General features: G+C 53.5%; 7 protein-coding genes across 7 annotated transcripts; 5 read left to right on the top strand and 2 right to left on the bottom strand.

The window, feature by feature from the left end:
• Positions 1-58: 58 nt before the first annotated feature.
• Positions 59-660, top strand: J4E83_005381 (uncharacterized protein; the record flags this gene model as incomplete). Its single annotated transcript, XM_049332300.1, has 2 exons — positions 59-67; positions 160-660. 2 exons carry the CDS (start codon positions 59-61, stop codon positions 658-660), a joined length of 510 nt encoding a protein of 169 aa, XP_049188751.1.
• A 2,645-nt stretch (positions 661-3,305) lies between these two features.
• On the top strand, positions 3,306-5,302 carry J4E83_005380 (uncharacterized protein; the record flags this gene model as incomplete). Its single annotated transcript, XM_049332299.1, has 5 exons — positions 3,306-3,389; positions 3,440-3,530; positions 3,585-3,836; positions 3,972-4,562; positions 4,611-5,302. 5 exons carry the CDS (start codon positions 3,306-3,308, stop codon positions 5,300-5,302), a joined length of 1,710 nt encoding a protein of 569 aa, XP_049188750.1.
• Positions 5,303-6,592: 1,290 nt separating this feature from the next.
• J4E83_005379 (uncharacterized protein) lies at positions 6,593-7,432 on the top strand (the record flags this gene model as incomplete). Its single annotated transcript, XM_049332298.1, has 3 exons — positions 6,593-6,708; positions 6,766-6,865; positions 6,929-7,432. 3 exons carry the CDS (start codon positions 6,593-6,595, stop codon positions 7,430-7,432), a joined length of 720 nt encoding a protein of 239 aa, XP_049188749.1.
• A 556-nt stretch (positions 7,433-7,988) lies between these two features.
• RIB3 (3,4-dihydroxy 2-butanone 4-phosphate synthase) lies at positions 7,989-8,830 on the top strand (the record flags this gene model as incomplete). The annotated part of the gene is made up of 2 exons (XM_049332297.1): positions 7,989-8,121; positions 8,202-8,830. The coding sequence occupies 2 exons, from the start codon at positions 7,989-7,991 to the stop codon at positions 8,828-8,830; spliced, it is 762 nt and encodes a 253-aa protein (XP_049188748.1).
• Positions 8,831-11,545: 2,715 nt separating this feature from the next.
• J4E83_005377 (uncharacterized protein) lies at positions 11,546-14,316 on the bottom strand (the record flags this gene model as incomplete). The annotated part of the gene is made up of 3 exons (XM_049332296.1): positions 11,546-11,578; positions 11,657-13,994; positions 14,045-14,316. 3 exons carry the CDS (start codon positions 14,314-14,316, stop codon positions 11,546-11,548), a joined length of 2,643 nt encoding a protein of 880 aa, XP_049188747.1.
• Positions 14,317-15,017: 701 nt separating this feature from the next.
• On the top strand, positions 15,018-16,506 carry PAC1 (protein with putative role during mitosis; the record flags this gene model as incomplete). Its single annotated transcript, XM_049332295.1, has 3 exons — positions 15,018-15,055; positions 15,109-15,274; positions 15,325-16,506. 3 exons carry the CDS (start codon positions 15,018-15,020, stop codon positions 16,504-16,506), a joined length of 1,386 nt encoding a protein of 461 aa, XP_049188746.1.
• Positions 16,507-18,570: 2,064 nt separating this feature from the next.
• On the bottom strand, positions 18,571-18,903 carry J4E83_005375 (uncharacterized protein; the record flags this gene model as incomplete). The annotated part of the gene is made up of 2 exons (XM_049332294.1): positions 18,571-18,844; positions 18,893-18,903. The coding sequence occupies 2 exons, from the start codon at positions 18,901-18,903 to the stop codon at positions 18,571-18,573; spliced, it is 285 nt and encodes a 94-aa protein (XP_049188745.1).
• Positions 18,904-19,293: the final 390 nt, after the last annotated feature.

Below are 19,293 nucleotides of genomic sequence, written 5' to 3'. Positions count from 1 at the left end.
GTGCCTGACACCGGCGGTCTCACTCCAAACAAGCCAGGAAACTACATCATTCCTCAAGATGACAGGCGTGATGCTATTCTGCATCGCTGAGGAAGCGAAGCCCGCAAGTCTTACCTCTTCCCAACCCCACCTCTCTCACAGATCTAACAACCTGTCCAGTTCGTCCACAAAGCCACCCACAACATGCCCGACGACTTCTCCCCCTTCTACATCGCCTCCTCCAAAGCCAGTCCCAAGGCCCGCACCGACTACACCAAAAAGCCCTCCAGCCCCTCCTTCCCCTCCCCCTTCACATCCACATCAGAATGCAAAGACTGGCTCTTACGCAACCAATACAGCGTAAACTTCATAAACCAAAACATCATGTTCGTCGCCGATGCACGTAGTGCCGAAGATGAAACTCTCCTGGCTTACACGTATTGCGAGAGGACTATGCGCTTGGGACCGAATCACGAATGGGTGCTTCCGCCAAAAGCGAAGACGTGGTATGAATGGCGGATTAGGTATCGGGATGCGCTGATGTTTCAGGTTCATATGCAGGAGGGGGAGTTGAATGAGACGTGGTCGTTGTTTTATTTGAGAGCGGAGGAGATTATGGATGAGGATGGGGTTGTTGATATGGAGAAGGCTACGAAGATTTGTTACGGAGACGCGGCATAGATAGGGAGCTGAAGCGCTTCGCGGGATGTGTTTTGTATGACATTGCGGCAACTGTAGTTTTCATGGATAATCTTACAGAATTTGCTTGCATCTGGGTCTCGAAAGAGCTGATAACTAAAGGTGGCATGGCTCAGGCTTTCCGCGCGCCATGAATTTAGAGGCTGACATATGCGAAACCTTCCACGTTGGCCCTTGCCTCTGATGAGGTAGACTCAACCGTCAATACGGTCAGCTAGGTGAACTTGCGGCAGGTGTATACGGAGCGGACCAACGGCGCGATCGCACTCCAGTATGACGGCAGAGGATTTACTCCGCAAACTCTATATTCGTCATCCCCTCATTTCAAACTCTCCACGCTCATGTTTACTCCGGGATGCGATGATCACTCGTACTAGGTCTACTTAGTCCAGCTCTAGGCCGCGCTACAATCGATGAATGCGACACCAGCAGCCCGATGGCTACCCAAGTATCGACGGTGTATGGAATGCCTTGGGCGACGATGAGGATGAATTTGAGCTGAAGGGGAGTTTGTCGTACGAGACATTGCGATGCATAAGGCGACTCAAGTCAAGGTCGCCAAACGGAAGAACCAACAACCCGCAAAAAGTCTAGCCGTATAATGCGGAGTGAGCGATTGGTTAGCCAGCTTATTAAACCTGTCATTTCCAAACAATGCCATATCGTGACGTCTCTTATGCCACGTGAGCGAGGCGCTCTAAAGAGCAAGATGCATATTGCATTTCCCCTAGCAGCCAATACATGTTGCTAGCGTAAGGGGTAGCCACATGGCAGCGCTAGGAGCGAGGCGACGATCCCCGCACCGTCGTTCAGCTCATGTAGTGCATATCGGTTAGAACAATCGTTGTGCTTGTTGCGTGGCGTCTGGATATTCAGCTCTCTTCATGGCGATGTAGTCAGCCTGAATCGCAGTCAGCCAACGCCGAGATGCTTGGTTCCGGTATCGGCGATATGGTGTCAGGACATCGACCACGCCGTCAACAATCTCCACAGCAGGCCTATGCAAAGTAAGAGGCCTTGCGACAATATCCATCCTCATAGATCCCCGCGGCGAGTTTCAGATCAACCACGGCCCGTGGCGCATCGGGAAAGCCGCGTTAATCCGCGCTCAAAATACTCCATGTGGATTGTTTGTTACACTAGATCCGGCGACAGCACAGCTGCGGCGCGGATAAAATGGCAAACCGCATCAAGCGCCATGAAACCTGAGATCGGGGCATTCTAGATGTGGCCCAGTGGAGTCCCACAAGGCCAGAAGACGCGTAATTGCTTTTGAGATGCTGCGAGGCGAGGTATCGTGGTGGCATGGTCTAGGGCTGGAGGGCGATTGGTGTAGCCACGTCGTTCTTGTGTGACTCTTGAGATTAGTCGTCGAGATGGTGGTGTTCGAGGTAGGAAGAACAAACAAGAAGGCTAGATGTCTTTGATTAGTTTATCGAATCGCGATGCCGCGAGTGCTTCCCCGTGAGCGTAGACTACCCCAGCAGAAGGAACGTGCCAATTAGTATACTCGTAGCGTTCATGCAAGATCGTATGTATAGCAAGCGATGTGTTTGTTCCCCGGAGGTGGTGTGTAGAAAGCCGTTTGTTGGTGAATGTTGGGCAAGGGGCTCCTTGCGATATATTTCCGACCCCATGCAGTTAATCCCCAATGCCCTGGCTGCCGGGTTCGCTCCTGCATGTGAGGAGAAGCGACCCAACGATAACACGGGTGTCACCAACGTCAATATGGATGGTCGTGTTGCGCAATGGAGGACGAAGGCAGACGACATATGCAGGCGAAACAGCGCTGCAGGCAGTGGAAGGCTGACGGCATTCCAAGGACTCCACTTGGTGCTATCAGAACTTCATTAACGCGACTAGGCGAGTCTCCGTCAACCGTCGCATGGACTAGCTCCACCTTTATTTCCAACACGAGCGACCCATTCCGAAGATTGACAAGATTCCATTTGCAATCGACGAGGTGCGCCCGTGGTGTGCGTCTCGTCAGCTACGATAACAGAGATTCGGTCCTAGATACCCGTGGACAAGAGGCGACTTCCACAGGGCGTGGCTGCGGGCGCCGGCCGGCGACCTCCGAATAGCGCGTCCGCGCTGATACGCCAGGGCTGGCGTGGCTTCGAGGGGGAAAAGCATGTGTATGCGCCAAGATGAGGTGTCGCGAAAGGCGAGCTGCCGTGCCCGGGACTTCACTCTACGTTCCCCAGGCTTAGGCTGAGGGAAGCGGCCGGTCACCTTCACGCGCAGCACGCCGAGACAGCCTAGCTTGCCGCGAAGTGGAATCGCATGGGCCGCGCGACTAGTCCAACTAAAGCAGGGCTTGATCGGCCTGATATGGGTCATTGGTTCTTCGCGGGAGGTCGAACGCGACAGGGTTGGTCGTCGCCGCTGGTCCTTATCTTTTTGGTGCGGGATACACTTTCATTCACATCCGCCGTCCAGGCCCTGTGCTACGAACGCACCCTGACTTAAAAGACTCGCTTCGCCTTCACTGGTAAATCGAGCAGAGCTTGACGTCGATCCTCTCGCCGGTCTACTCCGCATCAACTGTACCTCTTCATCGCACACAACTCAACTCAATTTTGCGATTATCAACCGCGGTGCCGTCGAGAAAAAATTCTGCCACAATGTCGGGCTTTGTTCACAAAGTCAATGGCGCGGTCGCGCGCTCCGCCGTCGGACGGTACTTTCGCCTCGAGGGATCAGGGCATGTATGTATATCGCATGTCGATAATCGGTACATGCACTAACAGCCCTATAGCCCAAAGAGCGCAAGGGGAGCTACTTCTTCACTGAGTTCCGCGCGGGACTAGCCACCTTCTTCGCCATGGCTTATATCATCTCTGTTAACTGTATGTCCATTGCGGGATGTCGTTGGCAGAACCGCATCTGATGACCATGTGTAGCATCCATCGTGTCAGACACTGGTGGTACTTGCGTGTGCCCAGGCCTCCCGGACGACCCCATTTGCGAGACCAACCCACAGTACGCCCTCTGTGTCCAGGAAGTCAGACGTGATCTGGTTACCGCGACGGCTGCCATCTCCGCTTTGACTACTTTCTGCATGGGCTTGTTCGCCAATCTGCCCATTGCCCTGGCTCCGGGTATGGGGCTGAACGCTTACTTTGCGTACACCGTAGTTGGTTTCCATGGTACAGGTACGTTGCACCAATGCGCCATTCCCCGTTCCCGTTTATGTATCCCCGTTATGCGGTTCCCTAATTGGGTCTTGCTTACCGGCGCCACGGGTCGTACCAGTTGATCTTCATGGAACGTTGCTAATTGCTTTTTAGGCATGGTCCCCTACGAGGTCGCTCTTACTGCCGTATTCGTCGAGGGTTTTGTCTTTGTTGGTCTTACTATGCTGGGTATCCGACAATGGCTTGCACGAGCTATTCCTGCTAGTATCAAGCTTGCCACCGGTGTCGGTATCGGACTGTACCTGACTATCATTGGTCTCGCCTACTCCGCTGGTATCGGTCTCATCACCGGTGCTCAATCGACCCCTCTCGAACTCGCCGGTTGCGTTGCTGCAGACCAGGTTGATGGCGTCTGCCCAGGAAGTGTCAAGATGAGGAGCCCAACCATGTGGATCGGTATCTTCTGTGGCGGTGTCTTGACCGTCATGCTTATGCTGTACCGCGTCAAGGGTGCCATCATCATCGGCATTCTCCTCGTTTCCATCATCTCGTGGCCTCGCCCAACAAGCGTCACCTACTTCCCATACACCGAGACTGGCAACTCCGCTTTCGATTTCTTCAAGCAGGTCGTTACTTTCCACCCGATTGGCAAGATTCTTGCTGTTCAGCAGTGGAACATCTCGGAGCACGCTGGTCAATGGGGTCTAGCTTTCATTACCTTCCTCTACGTCGATATTCTGGACTGTAAGTTGCGCGTTAGACACTTTTTGAGCAATATGCTGACATAGCTAGGCACTGGTACCCTCTACTCCATGGCTCGTTTCTGCGGTGTTATCGACGAGCGCACCCAGGACTTCGAAAACTCCTCCATCGCCTACTCCGTCGACGCTCTCGGTATCAGTATCGGATCGCTTATGGGATGCCCTCCAGTCACCGCCTACATCGAATCCGGTGCCGGTATCTCTGAAGGAGGCAAGACCGGTCTTACCGCCATGTTCTCTGGTATCTGCTTCTTCATCGCCATCTTCTTCGCTCCGATCTTCGCATCCATCCCTCCCTGGGCTACCGGCTGTACCCTGGTCATTGTCGGTTCACTCATGGCAACCTCGGCCAAGGACATCAACTGGCGCTACCTCGGCGATTCCATCCCCGCTTTCCTCACCATCGCAGTGATGCCCTTCACATACTCCATCGCCTACGGTCTGATCGCCGGTATCTGCTCGTACATTCTCATCAACGGCACCGTCTGGCTCGTCGAGCTGACTTCTGGTGGTCGCATTGTACCTCCCAACAAGGACGAGAAAGAGCACTGGACCTGGCGTCTCGAGGGCGGCCTCCTTCCCCCGTGGGTTAAGAGGCTCGCCAGCGGAAAGAAGGACTTCTGGAGATCTGACCCGGAGACTATGGGTGTCTCAGAGCCGCATAGCGGAGGCAGCTCGGCTCACGATGACAAGGAGTTCGTCACCGATAAGCGTGCGTCGTAGACTGTCTCTGCTTTGATATTGAGATTGTATATGGGAGTTTGATAGTCATTTTGCGACCTTTTTGTATACATGGCGTTATTACGTCGAGGCGCCTTCATGCGCGCCGAAGCGGGTAGTTTTCTTCGATTATACCCTCACTTGTATCTGATATAGATCGGATTGGTTACAATGGTACACTAAAGTTCACATCTTCATCCTTAGAATTTTCGCACGTGATCACGTTTGGATCATCACAAAGTGAGATAACGCCATGTTCCAAAGCCACCAGCGCACGACGTCTGACGTTCAGCCCATCTCGTACAAGGATATCCAGACTTGTCAGACACCGCTCTTGCAGCAGGCGCAACCTGAAGCCACATCGGCAGCGCCACATCCGAGTTACCGACCGAGGCAAGAACCTTGAGATGTCAATAACCATTCAACTATCGCTCTTTGGAACTACGTGGGTTATTCCCCAACTGCAATCACAACGCCCATGATGCACAATCGACACACGCTGCCTAGGCAGGCGCTGCGTGACACCGCGCTTCATACGCCGCACTTCAGACACGCTTATTGTCCTTATCCCTGCCGCCCTTGTTTTCCCTGTCATCTTCCTCATCTTCCGCGAAGTCGTACAACGCCAGTCCGCCACTGCTCCTGCCCAACGACTTGTTAGAGGCATACATATTTGGCTGCAATACCACCAAAGTTTCTACTCTTCTACGTTTGCAGACTACGAGCGGGCTGGTCGTCGTCTTGGAGAGGCGCTGTAGGCTTGGTGGACGATTTCATGACGATGCTGGGCGTGGGTTCTACGGGAGCTGCTTCGATGTCTTCTCTTTCATATCGTCGAGAAATTTGTCCGTGATGTCGGTTGTTCCATGTGTAGATCCCGGAGGTACTTGATGGTCCAGCCTGTTTTCATGATGGATTTAGACTCAACGTGAAAGGCACGCCCAATAAAAAATGTAGGGCATGACGCGAAAAGACTGTCATGTGTATGCCAAGGACTTCGTCTTGCGCGAGAGGTTATTTACGGCGCAGTTCTTGATATGATTGCTGGATACTGCAGACGCGACCGAGATCCAGAACGAAATCTGCAGAAGTCGAGTAGAGAGGTATGCCGGTGTAAAGTGAAACGGAGTGAAAATTTTCTGCCTCCTCGCATAGCAAACAAGTTGGTTGTTGTCCTATACGCAATGCTTGGCATCCAAACTCTGGTGTCTACATCGTTACATTTGCTCTCCCTTACACTTTTGCTGACGCAATACTGGAATTCCCACAAACCTTCACGTAACAAAGGCGAAAATGTGTGATCCATACGCAGCAGCAAAACTGTATCGGAAGACCTTCGAGGACGCAGAAGCGCTCTTCGACAGCGGCGATATAGCTGGCTGCATATCGGCAGCTAAGCACAACTTAACGTAAGTGGCAGCAAAAAAGTATCCGCCAAAATTAGTAATGCGACTGACTTTCCCCAGCGACACAACCCTCCCGTCGTACTACATTATCAGAAACTGCATACTTCTTACGGGCGCTGTGGATAACTGGGACGATGGCAATGAATGGAGGCTCGCCGCGGTAAGATTCCCAGTGTACAGATATAATGTGAGACATACGCTGACGTCAAATGTGGCAATTCAGGAGAGCATATACAGTGATGCGTTGAAACGATCAACGGAAAAGAACGATGCGAAATCGCTCACCGTCCTACAAGGTCTCCGCAAGGAGCTTGACGTGTGGGCTAGGCAGCGAGAGCGGGATTTCCAGGAATACATGCTTGAACAAGAGGGAGAGGACGACGACGAAGAGACGGACTCGGAAACAGATGGAGTTGAGCTAGACGACACCGAGGAGGAGGCGGAGATGGAAGCCAAGGGCGTTGAGTTGGGCGAGGGCAACGCGCTGCTGGGAGGTGGGGACACTCAACTTCTTCCGATCCGCGGACACCAAGCTCCCACGGCAAGCCTCGTGGTTAATCGAGAGGACAAGCGTGCTGCCATTCTTGCAGCGACCGCCTTCCTTTTCGAATGCCAGTCGCACATACCGGAGCATATGCAAGGTCAGTATACCCAGGCGGTCCTGGAACTTCAGGAAGCTGCCATGCGCAGCATCAACAGCATGTCTTCCACAGCTTCCGCAGCTTAATGGTTTCAGGTATGCATTGCGCGAAAGGGATGTCCTGGATTCGGAGGCCTCATCGGAGGCGTATATGATAAACTTCCTTTGTAAAAGATCGAAAATGACAGGTGCATGTACTATGCAGGACGTAAAGTGTTTCCATGGTCAAGCCACTCATCGGAGGCGGCCCGGGGCAGCCCGATGGCCGATGTGTGGCTTGAGCTCCGAGGTCCCCGGCCCCCTCCTTCCAGGAATCTCGTGATACACATCCAACTCGGTTCCGCATACAACACTACCGTCGACTCCGCTCGTATTACTTCAATTAACTCTCGCATTGTCTCGCAGTATACATTTGGACGTACAGCATACATAAGACGCACCATTCTACAGCTTAGCATACCTCGAGATTCCAGGCGCGGACATCCGGTGGCTTACGAGATCTTTTTCTAAGCAAAGTGGTAGCGAGCTCTACGCTTTGCAAGCACGCGGAACGGTCAAGGTCCATACATCTTCCCTCGACACGACTACTATAAGAGAAAGCGATACCGGGCGAAAGTAATTGGACCAGAGTCATACCCCAAACATGCCTGCAGAACTCCAGAACGGGCTGCCTGCCCACGGCACAAATGGCGTCAACGGCAACGCGACGGAGCTCTCAAATCCCACACCCGCACACCCAGCGTTCGACTCGATACCGGATGTCATACAAGCCTTCGGTACGTGTCTGCGAGCACCACAAACTCCAGCAGCAACCCTACCCCTCACCCCACTCCACCCTTACTAACGCGCCTTCCAGCGGACGACGAATTCGTAATCGTCCTCGACTCACCCTCGCGCGAAAACGAAGGCGACCTGATAATCGCAGCCGAAGCCCTCACCCCCTCAAAAGCCTCCTTCATGATCCGCTACTCAAGCGGCTACATCTGCGCACCCCTCCCCGTCTCCCGCGCCGCAGCCCTGCACCTCCCGCAAATGGTCGCCGACAACGCCGATCCCAACCGCACCGCCTACGCCGTCAGCATCGACTCATCCGACGCGTCCGTCACAACCGGCATCTCAGCGACAGACCGCAGCTTAACATGCCGCATGCTCGCCGACCCCAGTGCCAAAGCTAGTCACTTCAGGAGACCGGGTCATATATTGCCGTTGCAGGCGCGGGATGGTGGTGTGCGTGAAAGGAGGGGGCATACGGAGGCGGCGGTCGATCTGTGTCGGTTGGCGGGCAAGCAACCTGTTGGTGTTATTTGCGAGTTGATTACCGATGGCGACGAGGTGCCTGGTAAGCCCGAGTTGATTGGTGGGGGCATGATGAGGAGGGATGACTGCTTGGCTTTTGGCAAGAAGTGGGGGATCAAGGTGTGTACCATCGATGATATGGTGAGGTATATTGAGGAGAATGATGGGGTCTTGGGCACATCCTCATAGTTTGAGGCGGGCAAGGGACCGGGTAAAGGTGCGATCATGAGAGGGAGGACATTTGTGAGATGATCCCCTTGGTATGTTGTACGTGGACGGTGTCGGCGCACTTTGAGGATACACGCGCTTTAGTCATGGCATGGAAGAAAACCTGATATTGTACTATTAGATACTCCAATCCAGCGCAAGCTTCTCTATCCAAAAGCCAGGAAAACCGTACACATGTCATTCTATACACTCCGACGAAAACGAGCTCCGCCCACGCTTATATTATGGAAAGCAAACACAACGTTCCCGCCCATCGCAAACAGCACAGTACGCGCCGAAGCCAAGCAAGCAAACCACCTCCCGGCTATACACTCCAGACGATAAGACCGCCCTCATCCACTCCCCCCATAGAACTCCTCCAGCTTCCCCACCACCTCCTGCATAACCTCTTCCCTAACCGCAAAATTCACCCTCGCCCAACCCCCATCCTTCTCCACCCCATTGAACGCCCGCCCAGGCGCAACCTTGATCCCACCTCTCCCTTCCAACTCCCTCCAGAAAGCGTTCTCCTCCTCACCTGTCCTAGTCTTCTTTGCTAGTTTAGCAGCGAGGAAGGGGCCGTGTGTAGGTACCACGATTTCGATGTCGTGGCGTCGGAGGAAGGAAGCGAGCATGTTGTAGGAAGTTGACAAGCGGGATGTGTTTAGAGTGAGAAGGGAGGGGAGAAGGGATGATGTAAGCAGGGAGGTTAGATAGATGGTCGAGAGGGAGGAGGGGTGTGTGGCTGTCAGTGCCAGGGAAGTGAGCAGAGGGGTGTTTTGTTGGGATACCACGCAACCCTGAAATACTCATATCAGCTCCTGGTCATTCCAGCCCGTGCAGTTTTGCGGGGACAAGAAGAGCGACTTACAACTTTCAGTCCACCCAATCCGAATAATCGACTTGCATCCCACACCACATGTACACGACTTGGATCGACCTTGACGGCTCCCTCCGGTACAAGCGGCTCAGTTAACGACAACGCGCTCACAAACGTCTCACCATTTCTTTTCTTCTTAGCTCCGCTGCCCCCTTCCTTCCCATCTAATGCCATCAGCCCAGCCCCCTCATCAACAATCAAATGCAACCCCCTCTCCTGACAGAACTCCAGTAACTCCCGTAACGTTTCTCGAGGGTAGCATCGGGAGAGGGGGTTGTTAGGGTTAGACAACAAAACAGCTTTAATCCGCGTTCTGTAGTCGGAGAAGTCGTAGGCGGCTTGCAGCGAGGGGACGAGGTAGTTGTCCCAGTGGATGTGGGTTGGTGGGATGACCGCGATGGGTGTTACATTTGCTTTTCGCTTCAGTAAGAGCGAAAGGGTGGCTGTGGTTGTATCAGTCAAAGACGGCAATTTTGTAGGTGAGGGTTGGACAAAGTTATGGATATGACCGGGGCTTAATGTGGAAGGAATGCTTACGACAACTCGGACCAGGAACAAGCACACTATCTCCATCATCGCAAACAGCGTGGATCACGTTCTCAATCGCGTCCGTAGTCCCAGCTGTAAGAACGATATGTTCAGCCCTCACAGCATGCACAGGCTTGAAATACGAGTTGAAAAAGCCCGCAAGAGCATTCCTCAACCCTAAATCGCCGCCGTTAAGAGATTCCGTGGGGGACGTAAATGCCTATCGTAGATTCATACCAAATTAGTACATGCGCAAAACTATACTTGTATAAACGCATCCCGACGATCTCCAAAACCGGAGCGAACATACCTCAACCGCCCCCACATCCCTCACAACATCCCCCAGAAACTTTTGTAACTCGGGATACAACACCTCATTCCCCCCACAACTAAGGTCAATCGTATTGCCAAAAGGATCAAACGTCTCTGGCGCGGTACCCTCCAGCGCAGGCCCAAGCCCGTCGAGCGCGGAACGCGCTCGTCGCGACAGTCCGGGATCCATCATGGCTGAGACGGAGAGGTGGCGCGTGCTGCGCATTCAGGATGCAGGATGCAGGATGTAGTATGGCGATGCGTGATGTAACAATATTGAGGTGGAGTAGCTACAGCTGCTGCACTGTGGGGAAAGTGACCCTGCAGCACGTCGCTGTCGCAGATAAAAAACGTTGCGATCTCATTGTCCGGGGTGTGCTGCCAAGGGTGGTCGCTGCGGTCTGCGGCACAGTTATTTGTGAGGACCCAGGGGAGTGGTAACCTGGGGCTGACGCGACGCGTTCTGTTGGTTGGGCGAGCGAGGGACGGGTCATAGCTTCGATACGGTGACGGGATGGGTATCTCGAAGAAGAGTAGGAAAAGAGGACAGAGTGAAGATTATAACATCTATTATTCGATTCGCGATAATAAACACAAGCGTGTGGGGAATCTCTGAAGAAGTCAAGGAAGGGAAAAACGACATCTCCCCTCTGCACCAAGACCATGCAAGTCATAGAGCCTGCACGCGTGCTTTTCTCCCCTGGTCTATCCTAAGCCTCATGCCCTGCCCTGCCTATCACTATTACACAAATGCATGCCCCAAGCCAGACCAACGCCGTTGAAGATGCTCACAGTCAAATGCATGCAGAGCGCATGCAGGGTCTAAGATAAGCGAAGAGCTACGAAGCCCCATGAGCGCCCTCGAGGAAATCTGTGTGGGCCCGTCTCGATTTTGGGTGAAGCGCGGCAATTCGTTCGTGCAAGCGCAAAGATGACTGCTCGTCGAGAAAATGAGGTCGAATCGGCAAGTCGCTATTCTATTGCTGTGGCCGTCCGATGCCTTGCTTAGCCTGAGGAATTGTAAGCTTCGTCGTTAAATGTAAAACAAAGACGGCGGTCTTCTTCAAAGTGGGAGGTGTCGAACTGACCTTCATCATCTCAATCCTCTGCTTGAGATTTTGGGTAACCTCTGCTGCACGCTTCCAGCTTTCCGCACCAGATGCTCCTGCGGAAGGTACCCGTTGAGCTGTTCCGTTCTCTGTTGGGCTCCTGCCATCACGCGACATCGACGACAGACCATCTGCTCGTGGACTTAGTTTTCCGCTCAAGTTACTGCCAGGGCGAGATAGAGAATCAAAGTTCTCCTTACCATCGCCGCCCGGGCTTCCTGGCCCACTGGCAAAACTCCTCTCTCGCCTTGGGTGCATGGCCCGACTGCCGTAGCCAGAGTCACCGAAATGCGCGCCGTTGGTGTTACCAACTCCGTTGTCAGTGTAGATCTGGTCTCCGACGTCTGTAGCTGGCGGAGAATTTGAACGCGCCTGCCTAAGGAGTTCGCGCTTCAATCTATCAATCTCGCGGCGCTGGTTCTGTACTGTCTGTTCGGACGCTTCAAAGTCTGAGCGCGCACGGACGAGCTGCGTCTCCTTTGCCTTTATCGAGAGCACGTCGCGGGTGTGATCTTCGATGAGTTGGGCGTTCTGGTTCTGGAGCTCATGGATCTGCGAAGTGAGGTTTGTCCTTTCTCCACGCAAATCTTCATTCTGTCGCCGTACTCGTTCAACCTCTGCTCGTAGCTCATCAAGTTCCGCACGTTCCACCAGGCTGAGGCCGGTTGGCGCTTGTGGTGCTGGGGCGGCGACGGGTTCAGCAGCAGGCCTTCCTAGGGGACGACCTGCGAGACCACGACCGGCACCAAACTTGGGCTGTTGCGGCGGTGCTTCTTCCTCGGGAGGAGGTGAAATAACAGATTTCCGCGGCGAAGGAGCCCCGAGACCTGGTTTCTTCAATCCACCGAGCCTTGATGGCGCAGCAAGACCGGGCTTAGCCCCCAATTTGGACGCGGCGGGTCTTGAAGTCGGCTTCGGCTCGAGAGGTGCGGCGGGCTCTTCCGCAGGCGGAGGCGGGGGTGCTTTTGCCGCAGGAGCCGGCTTCTTTGCACCACCCGGTGCTGGCCGCTTACCCATAGGCTTCTTAGTCGGTGCTGCGGCTGCAGGCTTGGGCGCTGGCGCAGCCTTTGGCTTGTATTTGGACTTGACTTCCGCAGCATCGAAGAACTCTTTGATCTTGGTCTTGCGGATCTCGTCAAGTCCGTCCAGATGAGCGTTCATGATACGGTCTCCCATAATCTTCCACAGCGTACCAAGCACCTCGGCACCAGCAGCTCGCTGTACCTCTTGAGATTCAGTGAGGAGCTTCGTAGAGCCCTCTGCAATGGCCTTGGCTTGTTCCGGTGTTGGGGCTTCGCGGGTGTTCTTCAAGCATCGAACCAGGAATCTTGACGATTCAAGTTTGACCTGAGGATTCTTGTGCTTTAGGAACTCCAGGATTTCCTCCAAGCATTCTTGAAAGCTCGTACATGCGAAGCAGGCGTCCAAAGCAGCTCCAATGGCGTCAGTCACAGTCTGTTTCTTCTCCTTCAGGCGCTCCATCATTGCGTTCATGACGTCTTTGCGGTACTTGGCGAAGCTCTTCTTTAAGCCCTTGGCTAAAAGCTCGACACAGTTCGCAGCAGTTACAACACAGGCGATATTCGCATCCTTCAGGCAGGTCTTCGCAAAGCCGCGTACTAGCTCATCGAAAGGTCCTTCGGCGATCCTTGGGTGATCAAGAGCTTTTTGCGTGTCGTCGAGCGCTTCTTTTCGGTCTTTCCATTTTGACGAGGCCAACTTCTCCGAAAAGTCTTTGGGAATCTTTGCGAATACATCAACGGCTTCGTACTCGGGCTCAAGATCGATGGCGGCCTCTTCTTCCTCTTCCTCCTCTTCGACGTCTGGCGCAGCGGCAGCGGCTTCCTTGGCAGCCTGCTGTGAACGGAGCAGTCGCTCCTGTTTTGGCGAGGGCTCTTCCTTGACCTTTTCAAATAGCTTGTCGAGATCTTGCTGTTGGACAGGCTTCAGATCGTTCCAGAAGAGCGGCTTCATGGCCTCTTTTAGCCATCGGTAAAGTTCGACTGTCAACTCCTGCGCCTTGGCGCGAACGTTCTTGTCCGCATGGCCGTAACATTTTGGAAGCGCCTTGAGGACGGGCTTGGGCTCGATGGTTTTGCAGCCGTAGGCATGGTAAATCTGTGTAAGGGCGTCTAAAGTCGCGGCGATGACTTTGGGTTGCTTGTTTCCTAGTACTGGTAGAAGCTCTTCGATTACGGGGTCGGGCTTGTCGGTCTCGATGTATAGCATGAGCGCTTCGAGCGCCTTCGCCTTCGCTGCCGGTCGCGTTGAGGGTAGGCCCTTCTCGGCGATGGTTGTGATGGTGTTTCCGCGTGACCTAAACAATGCGTTAGTATTGCGCCGCGCAAAGTTTTGCAAAGTACTTACCGTACGCAGCCCTCCCTTCCTGCTATCTCGAGGAAGGCGCACAGTGCGCCGAGACCTTCTTGTTGTGCCGCGACGTTGGAGTCGCCCGCAACACCTTTCCATACGCTCGCATCGTTTATGAACTGGCGCACAATGGGGTCTGATTCACTGGCGGCGAGACTGAACTCTTTGGCGGCGGCCTCGTATGCTTCTTTCCGCACCTTCCAGACCTTGTGTACGAAGCGATCCGGAAGCGGCAGAGAACTGAAATCTTCCTCCGCGGCGTCGGCCATGGCCTGTTATGGAATGTGATGGATGTAATGCGGGGTCGTCTAAGAAACCAGAAAAGCTAATGAAGAGTAAGTCGCGGAGTTCGGGAAGGTTGGAATGCCTTATAGCAAGTGGCGCAACAGTCCAAACACTGTGTGGACAACAGTGATATGCGCGCGGATGGGCGCGCGTGCAGTGGACCATGACTGATGCAGGAGGCAGGAGCGGCGGAGACGTACCAGATGATGTCAGTAGACAATGTTGTCGATTGCTTTTTGTGAGACTATTGGATCGCAAAGTCTCGGATAGCGATAACAGCGGAGTGTGAGGGGTCGAGTATGGTGTGAGGTGATGATGTAGAAAGTGCAAGTATGTTTTGGCGGGCGCTCCAGGGCTCGTTGTCCGGGCGAACAGCAGTGTTCCTTCCTAAACAGATCCCTGCACCACATGAATGCCCAACCCACCTACAGCGTCCAGCACACACGTCACCTCCAACACACGCCCGCATTATTGCTTCGAGACAATCGCTATCCTCCCGCCGTCGCCATTCCGCTACCTCTAATTTGCGCCCCCAAGATACCCCACCCCTGCACACATCCTCCGCTCACCGCAATTCCCCGCGCCCACCAAAAACCTCCGCCTCGACCGCACACGACTACGCACCACGTCGCGATAGTGCATGGTCCCGTCTGGCGTCAATCGCGTATGACCTAGCCATTACGCCATGAGCGCGATATTGACAGACCGGCAAGCGGAAGAGCTGTGAGCATTGCAGACAGCAAGTGACTCGAGAGCCATGACTGACGACGAGCCAGGCACAAGGCCATAATCGCATATCTGGGCGTTATAAACGCGCCAAAGACTGCGGAAGCGTTCCGGGAAGAAGCCAACATAGCCGAGAGTTTCGACGATGCCACGCGGAAAAAGTACGAGGGGCTGCTGGAGAAGAAATGGACCAGTGTAGTGCGGCTGCAGAAGAAGGTACTTGCGCGTCAATACCTACACTGAAACCACATGCTTACCATGGTCAGGTTTTGGAACTCGAGCAACGCAACCAGAGCCTCCAGAGCGAGCTCGACTCCACAACGCCAACCTCACTCATCAGGAGAAACCAAGACCCCACCGCCTGGCTACCACGGGCTCCAGCACGACACACCCTCCAATCACATCGCTCTCCCATTACCTGCGTCGCCTTTCACCCCGTATTCTCGTCGCTCGCTTCAGGCTCGGAAGACACTACCATCAAGATCTGGGATTGGGAATTGGGTGAGCTGGAAAGGACGGTGAAGGGACACACAAAAGGAGTGCTGGATGTCGATTTTGGTGGCCCAAGAGGTGGCACACTGCTGGCTTCGTGCTCGAGCGACTTAACCATCAAGCTGTGGGATCCTTCGGACGAATACAAGAACATCAGGACGCTTCCTGGGCACGATCACTCCGTCTCTGCGATTCGATTCGTTCCTAGTGGGGCCGCCGGATCTCCATCTTCAGGGAACCTACTAGTCTCTGCGTCCCGAGACAAGACACTGCGCATTTGGGACGTCACAACGGGATACTGCGTCAAGACCATACGCGGACATGCCGACTGGGTACGAGACGTAGCCCCTAGCTTTGACGGACGATGGCTTTTGTCTGCGGGAAACGATCAGACTGCTCGGCTATGGGACGCAAGCTCAGGGGAGCCAAGATGCACTTTCCTCGGTCATGAGCACGTTATCGAATGCGTTACCATCGCGCCTCCGGTATCGTACGCCAACCTTGCAGCATTTGCTGGACTCAAGAAACCACCACCACTCAGTAGCTCCGCCGAGTACGTTGCAACTGGATCAAGAGACAAGACCATAAAGATATGGGACGGACGGGGAACACTCATCAAAACACTTACTGGCCATGACAATTGGATACGGTCGCTGGTCTTCCACCCAGGCGGCAAGTACTTGCTATCGGCTAGTGACGACAAGACAATCCGATGCTGGGACCTCACGCAGGAAGGCCGATGCGTCAAGACTGTTACCGACGCCCATGGGCACTTCGTAAGCTGTATGCGCTGGGCCCCCAACGTCATCAAGGACGTACCAGTCAACGGAGATGCCACCAACGGCGCAACCAACGGTGCCAGTAAGAAGAAAGAAGAGGAAGCAGCCAAAGCAGGAATACGTTGTGTTATTGCGACAGGCTGCGTCGACTTGAACGTTCGCATCTTTGCCTCATGAGAGACGACAGCTTCGCCACTTTTGTTCGCATCGTTGCCAGTACGTGTTCTGCATAGGAAGGTTGGATGTACAGGCGAAGGGGCTTCCATACACGCGACTCTATGAGTTCCAGTTTTTACGACTTCATGTAAATACCCAAGTTACGCGCCATGATAGTCTCTCACGCGTCATAGTAAAGGCGCAGGTCGGAGAAGGGCATGCATATCAGTTTGGCGTCAATATGGGTGGAAAGATCAAGGATAGAGCAGCAAGAGACATGCGATCAGTGATTTCACCAAATTTTCACAGAGCGAGGCAACATGATTCGCGATCCCCTCGTGCCTTGCTCAGTAGTCATTATGTGATTCTACGATGTTCTCAGTGCTGAGGCCCGTGTCTCTATGAGGCTGGGGGTCCACCTTCGCGAGATGCTGGCTTAGTCACAAACGCGCTAGTGGAGCGGAAAAACTAGCGAGACCTCCGATAGCTTAACTTTTCTCTCAGCGGCCTACAACTTGTCTTCCTACACCATTACTGCTTCACACAGGAATGGCGCATCAACGATACAGCAAGCTTTGCTGTTGTGCGCACAAGATCTACGACTAACCGCCAGCACTAACAGCACTGCTTACAGCATGCGCTCATTTTTGTAAGTACAAGTACCCTACCCTCCATCCTGCGCTTTCATGATGATTCACAAAGCCAAAAACAAATTAGAGTCTTTGACCTCTAGGGGAATGAAACTCAAACTTTTGCACGTCAGTCTGATCGCGACTGCGCTCACCACATTCGTCCTTGACTTTTGCGACGAGAGCATCAAGCTAACCAGCTCCAGAATTTCTTGACATGCACTTACACTCGAGCGCATTGCGCTTTCGCGCTCATGACTGCCACAGGTAGCTTCGCAGCTCTGCGATATCACTGGTAAGCACACCCCCCCTCCACCTCCCCTCGTCCAATGATGATCAGATTGTGCTACGGCACGCTGGAAATTACCGACCAAGGCTTCTGCCGGTGCCGATAAACAATGGCTGTTTCTGATTTTGACCTTCAACTCACTGCTCTTCTCAACATCGCTTGTAGCTCTCGCTAACATCTCGCGCGTTGCAGATACTATCATTCCGCGCCCCAAATGGTACGATTTCTCCCTCTCGAACCCTCCTCGAACACCATATGATGATTCCGCACTGGGCACCGACAATTCGTGACGGATACGCTCATTATGGCAGGCCTCAGAAACCTCGCCGACTGACCTCGCTCGCCAACACTGCACATTCATACAAGCGTCGTAGAGCTTCGGCTAACAACGCAATCAGTCTGTTCTCCAACAACAGTCTGTAACATCCTCAATGGTAAGCGCACTCCTCTTGCTCACCTTCCGGGAAATGATGAACACTTGATGACGAGTCCGACGGGTTCGCCCGGTGAAGACTTAAATCAAAATATCCATTCATGTCAACTGATCCCACTTCAATGCATACTATTTGCTTTCTCTTCACTGGTAGAAGCTTTTGCTAACTTGCCACCCAGATCCATCAGTGCTTGCCTCACTACAATCGGTACGCTCGCCGCCTATCTCCTTCCTCGATATGATGATACGACTTTATCAATGACAAGCATATGTCCAAGCTTCGGCGACGACGAGAACTGTCCTGTCTGATCCACACTATACTGTGTTGCACTATGAAGATGAGATACAACAGCAACTGATGAGTTGCATAGGGTCTTATACTCATGTTGCAAGCGTGATGCTATCCTCTATGGTAAGTCTTCCTCCATCCCCTCCACTTCCTTTTACAAGATGAACATTCAATTTATCACGACGGTCTACCGAGCTACGGCAATGGTGATAACTGCCTGTGACAGGGCATGAGTCTGATCAACACCCTCAACTTGCACATATTGATTACTTTTGATGCATCAAACGCTAACAATATGTTCAGATCTCAACCCTTTTCCATGAATCCCGTGACTGAAAACGCCCTCCTATGCTCTCGCGATGCCGCTCCAAGCGTCTTCCAATCAATGTCCTGGAATCTTCGTGCGACGCGTCGAGAATTGTCCGTAGTCCACCATGCCAGTAGCTCAGTACAATCCAATCGTAATATCTCCACGAATCCTTGCCGTCAAGTGAATCTCTGCCTCCAAATCTAGCTTGATACCCAGGAGCAACGCCGCATCCTTGGGCTTGCCGTTGTCGTCCACTGGTCCCTTGATGATGTTGCCGGCCGGTCGGTTGAGTGTGGCTGAGGATGGGACAGGGCCAACCTTGGAAGTGGAAGACACCTTACGGCCACCGGAGGCTTGTCCGTCGCTCTCAGTGTCGGAGCCGTAGGCTGTTGGGCGGATGGTGGAGTCGCTGATTGAGGTTAGCACATGTAAAACCCTTCGTACCAGTGTTGCTTACAGGGTAGACATTCTGATGGACGGTTGGATATAACAAGAAGTCGATATTAGGTATTAGGCAAGTGGTTCAAGCTGGTCAGGCGCCGGGCCGTTGCTGGGTATTGGCGATGGTGGATGATGAGGATGAGATGCAGGTCAACTGTACTGGCCTTGATGAAGTGCCATATCTCTGCCTTATAAGCAAAGTCGCCATCAGATACGACAACAGCATATACCATCCACCTTTGCCATGAGTCGATGTCGCGCTGAACGCTCGAAACGGCTGTTGTGGCACTCCTGCGTCTCAAAGTCGCTGCCATCGTCCGAGTCTCGTACCAGCCTCACTACCGAAAGGGAATCAAGGGTCCAGACAAGACGATCAACCGCAGTCGCTTGAATGTTGTGGGGATGTGCTATGCTTGC

Source organism: Alternaria metachromatica (genome assembly GCF_023757995.1).
Source record: "Alternaria metachromatica strain BMP 0045 chromosome Unknown scaffold_10, whole genome shotgun sequence".
Lineage (NCBI taxonomy): Eukaryota > Fungi > Ascomycota > Dothideomycetes > Pleosporales > Pleosporaceae > Alternaria > Alternaria metachromatica.
This window is presented reverse-complemented; position numbering and strand designations above follow the sequence as displayed.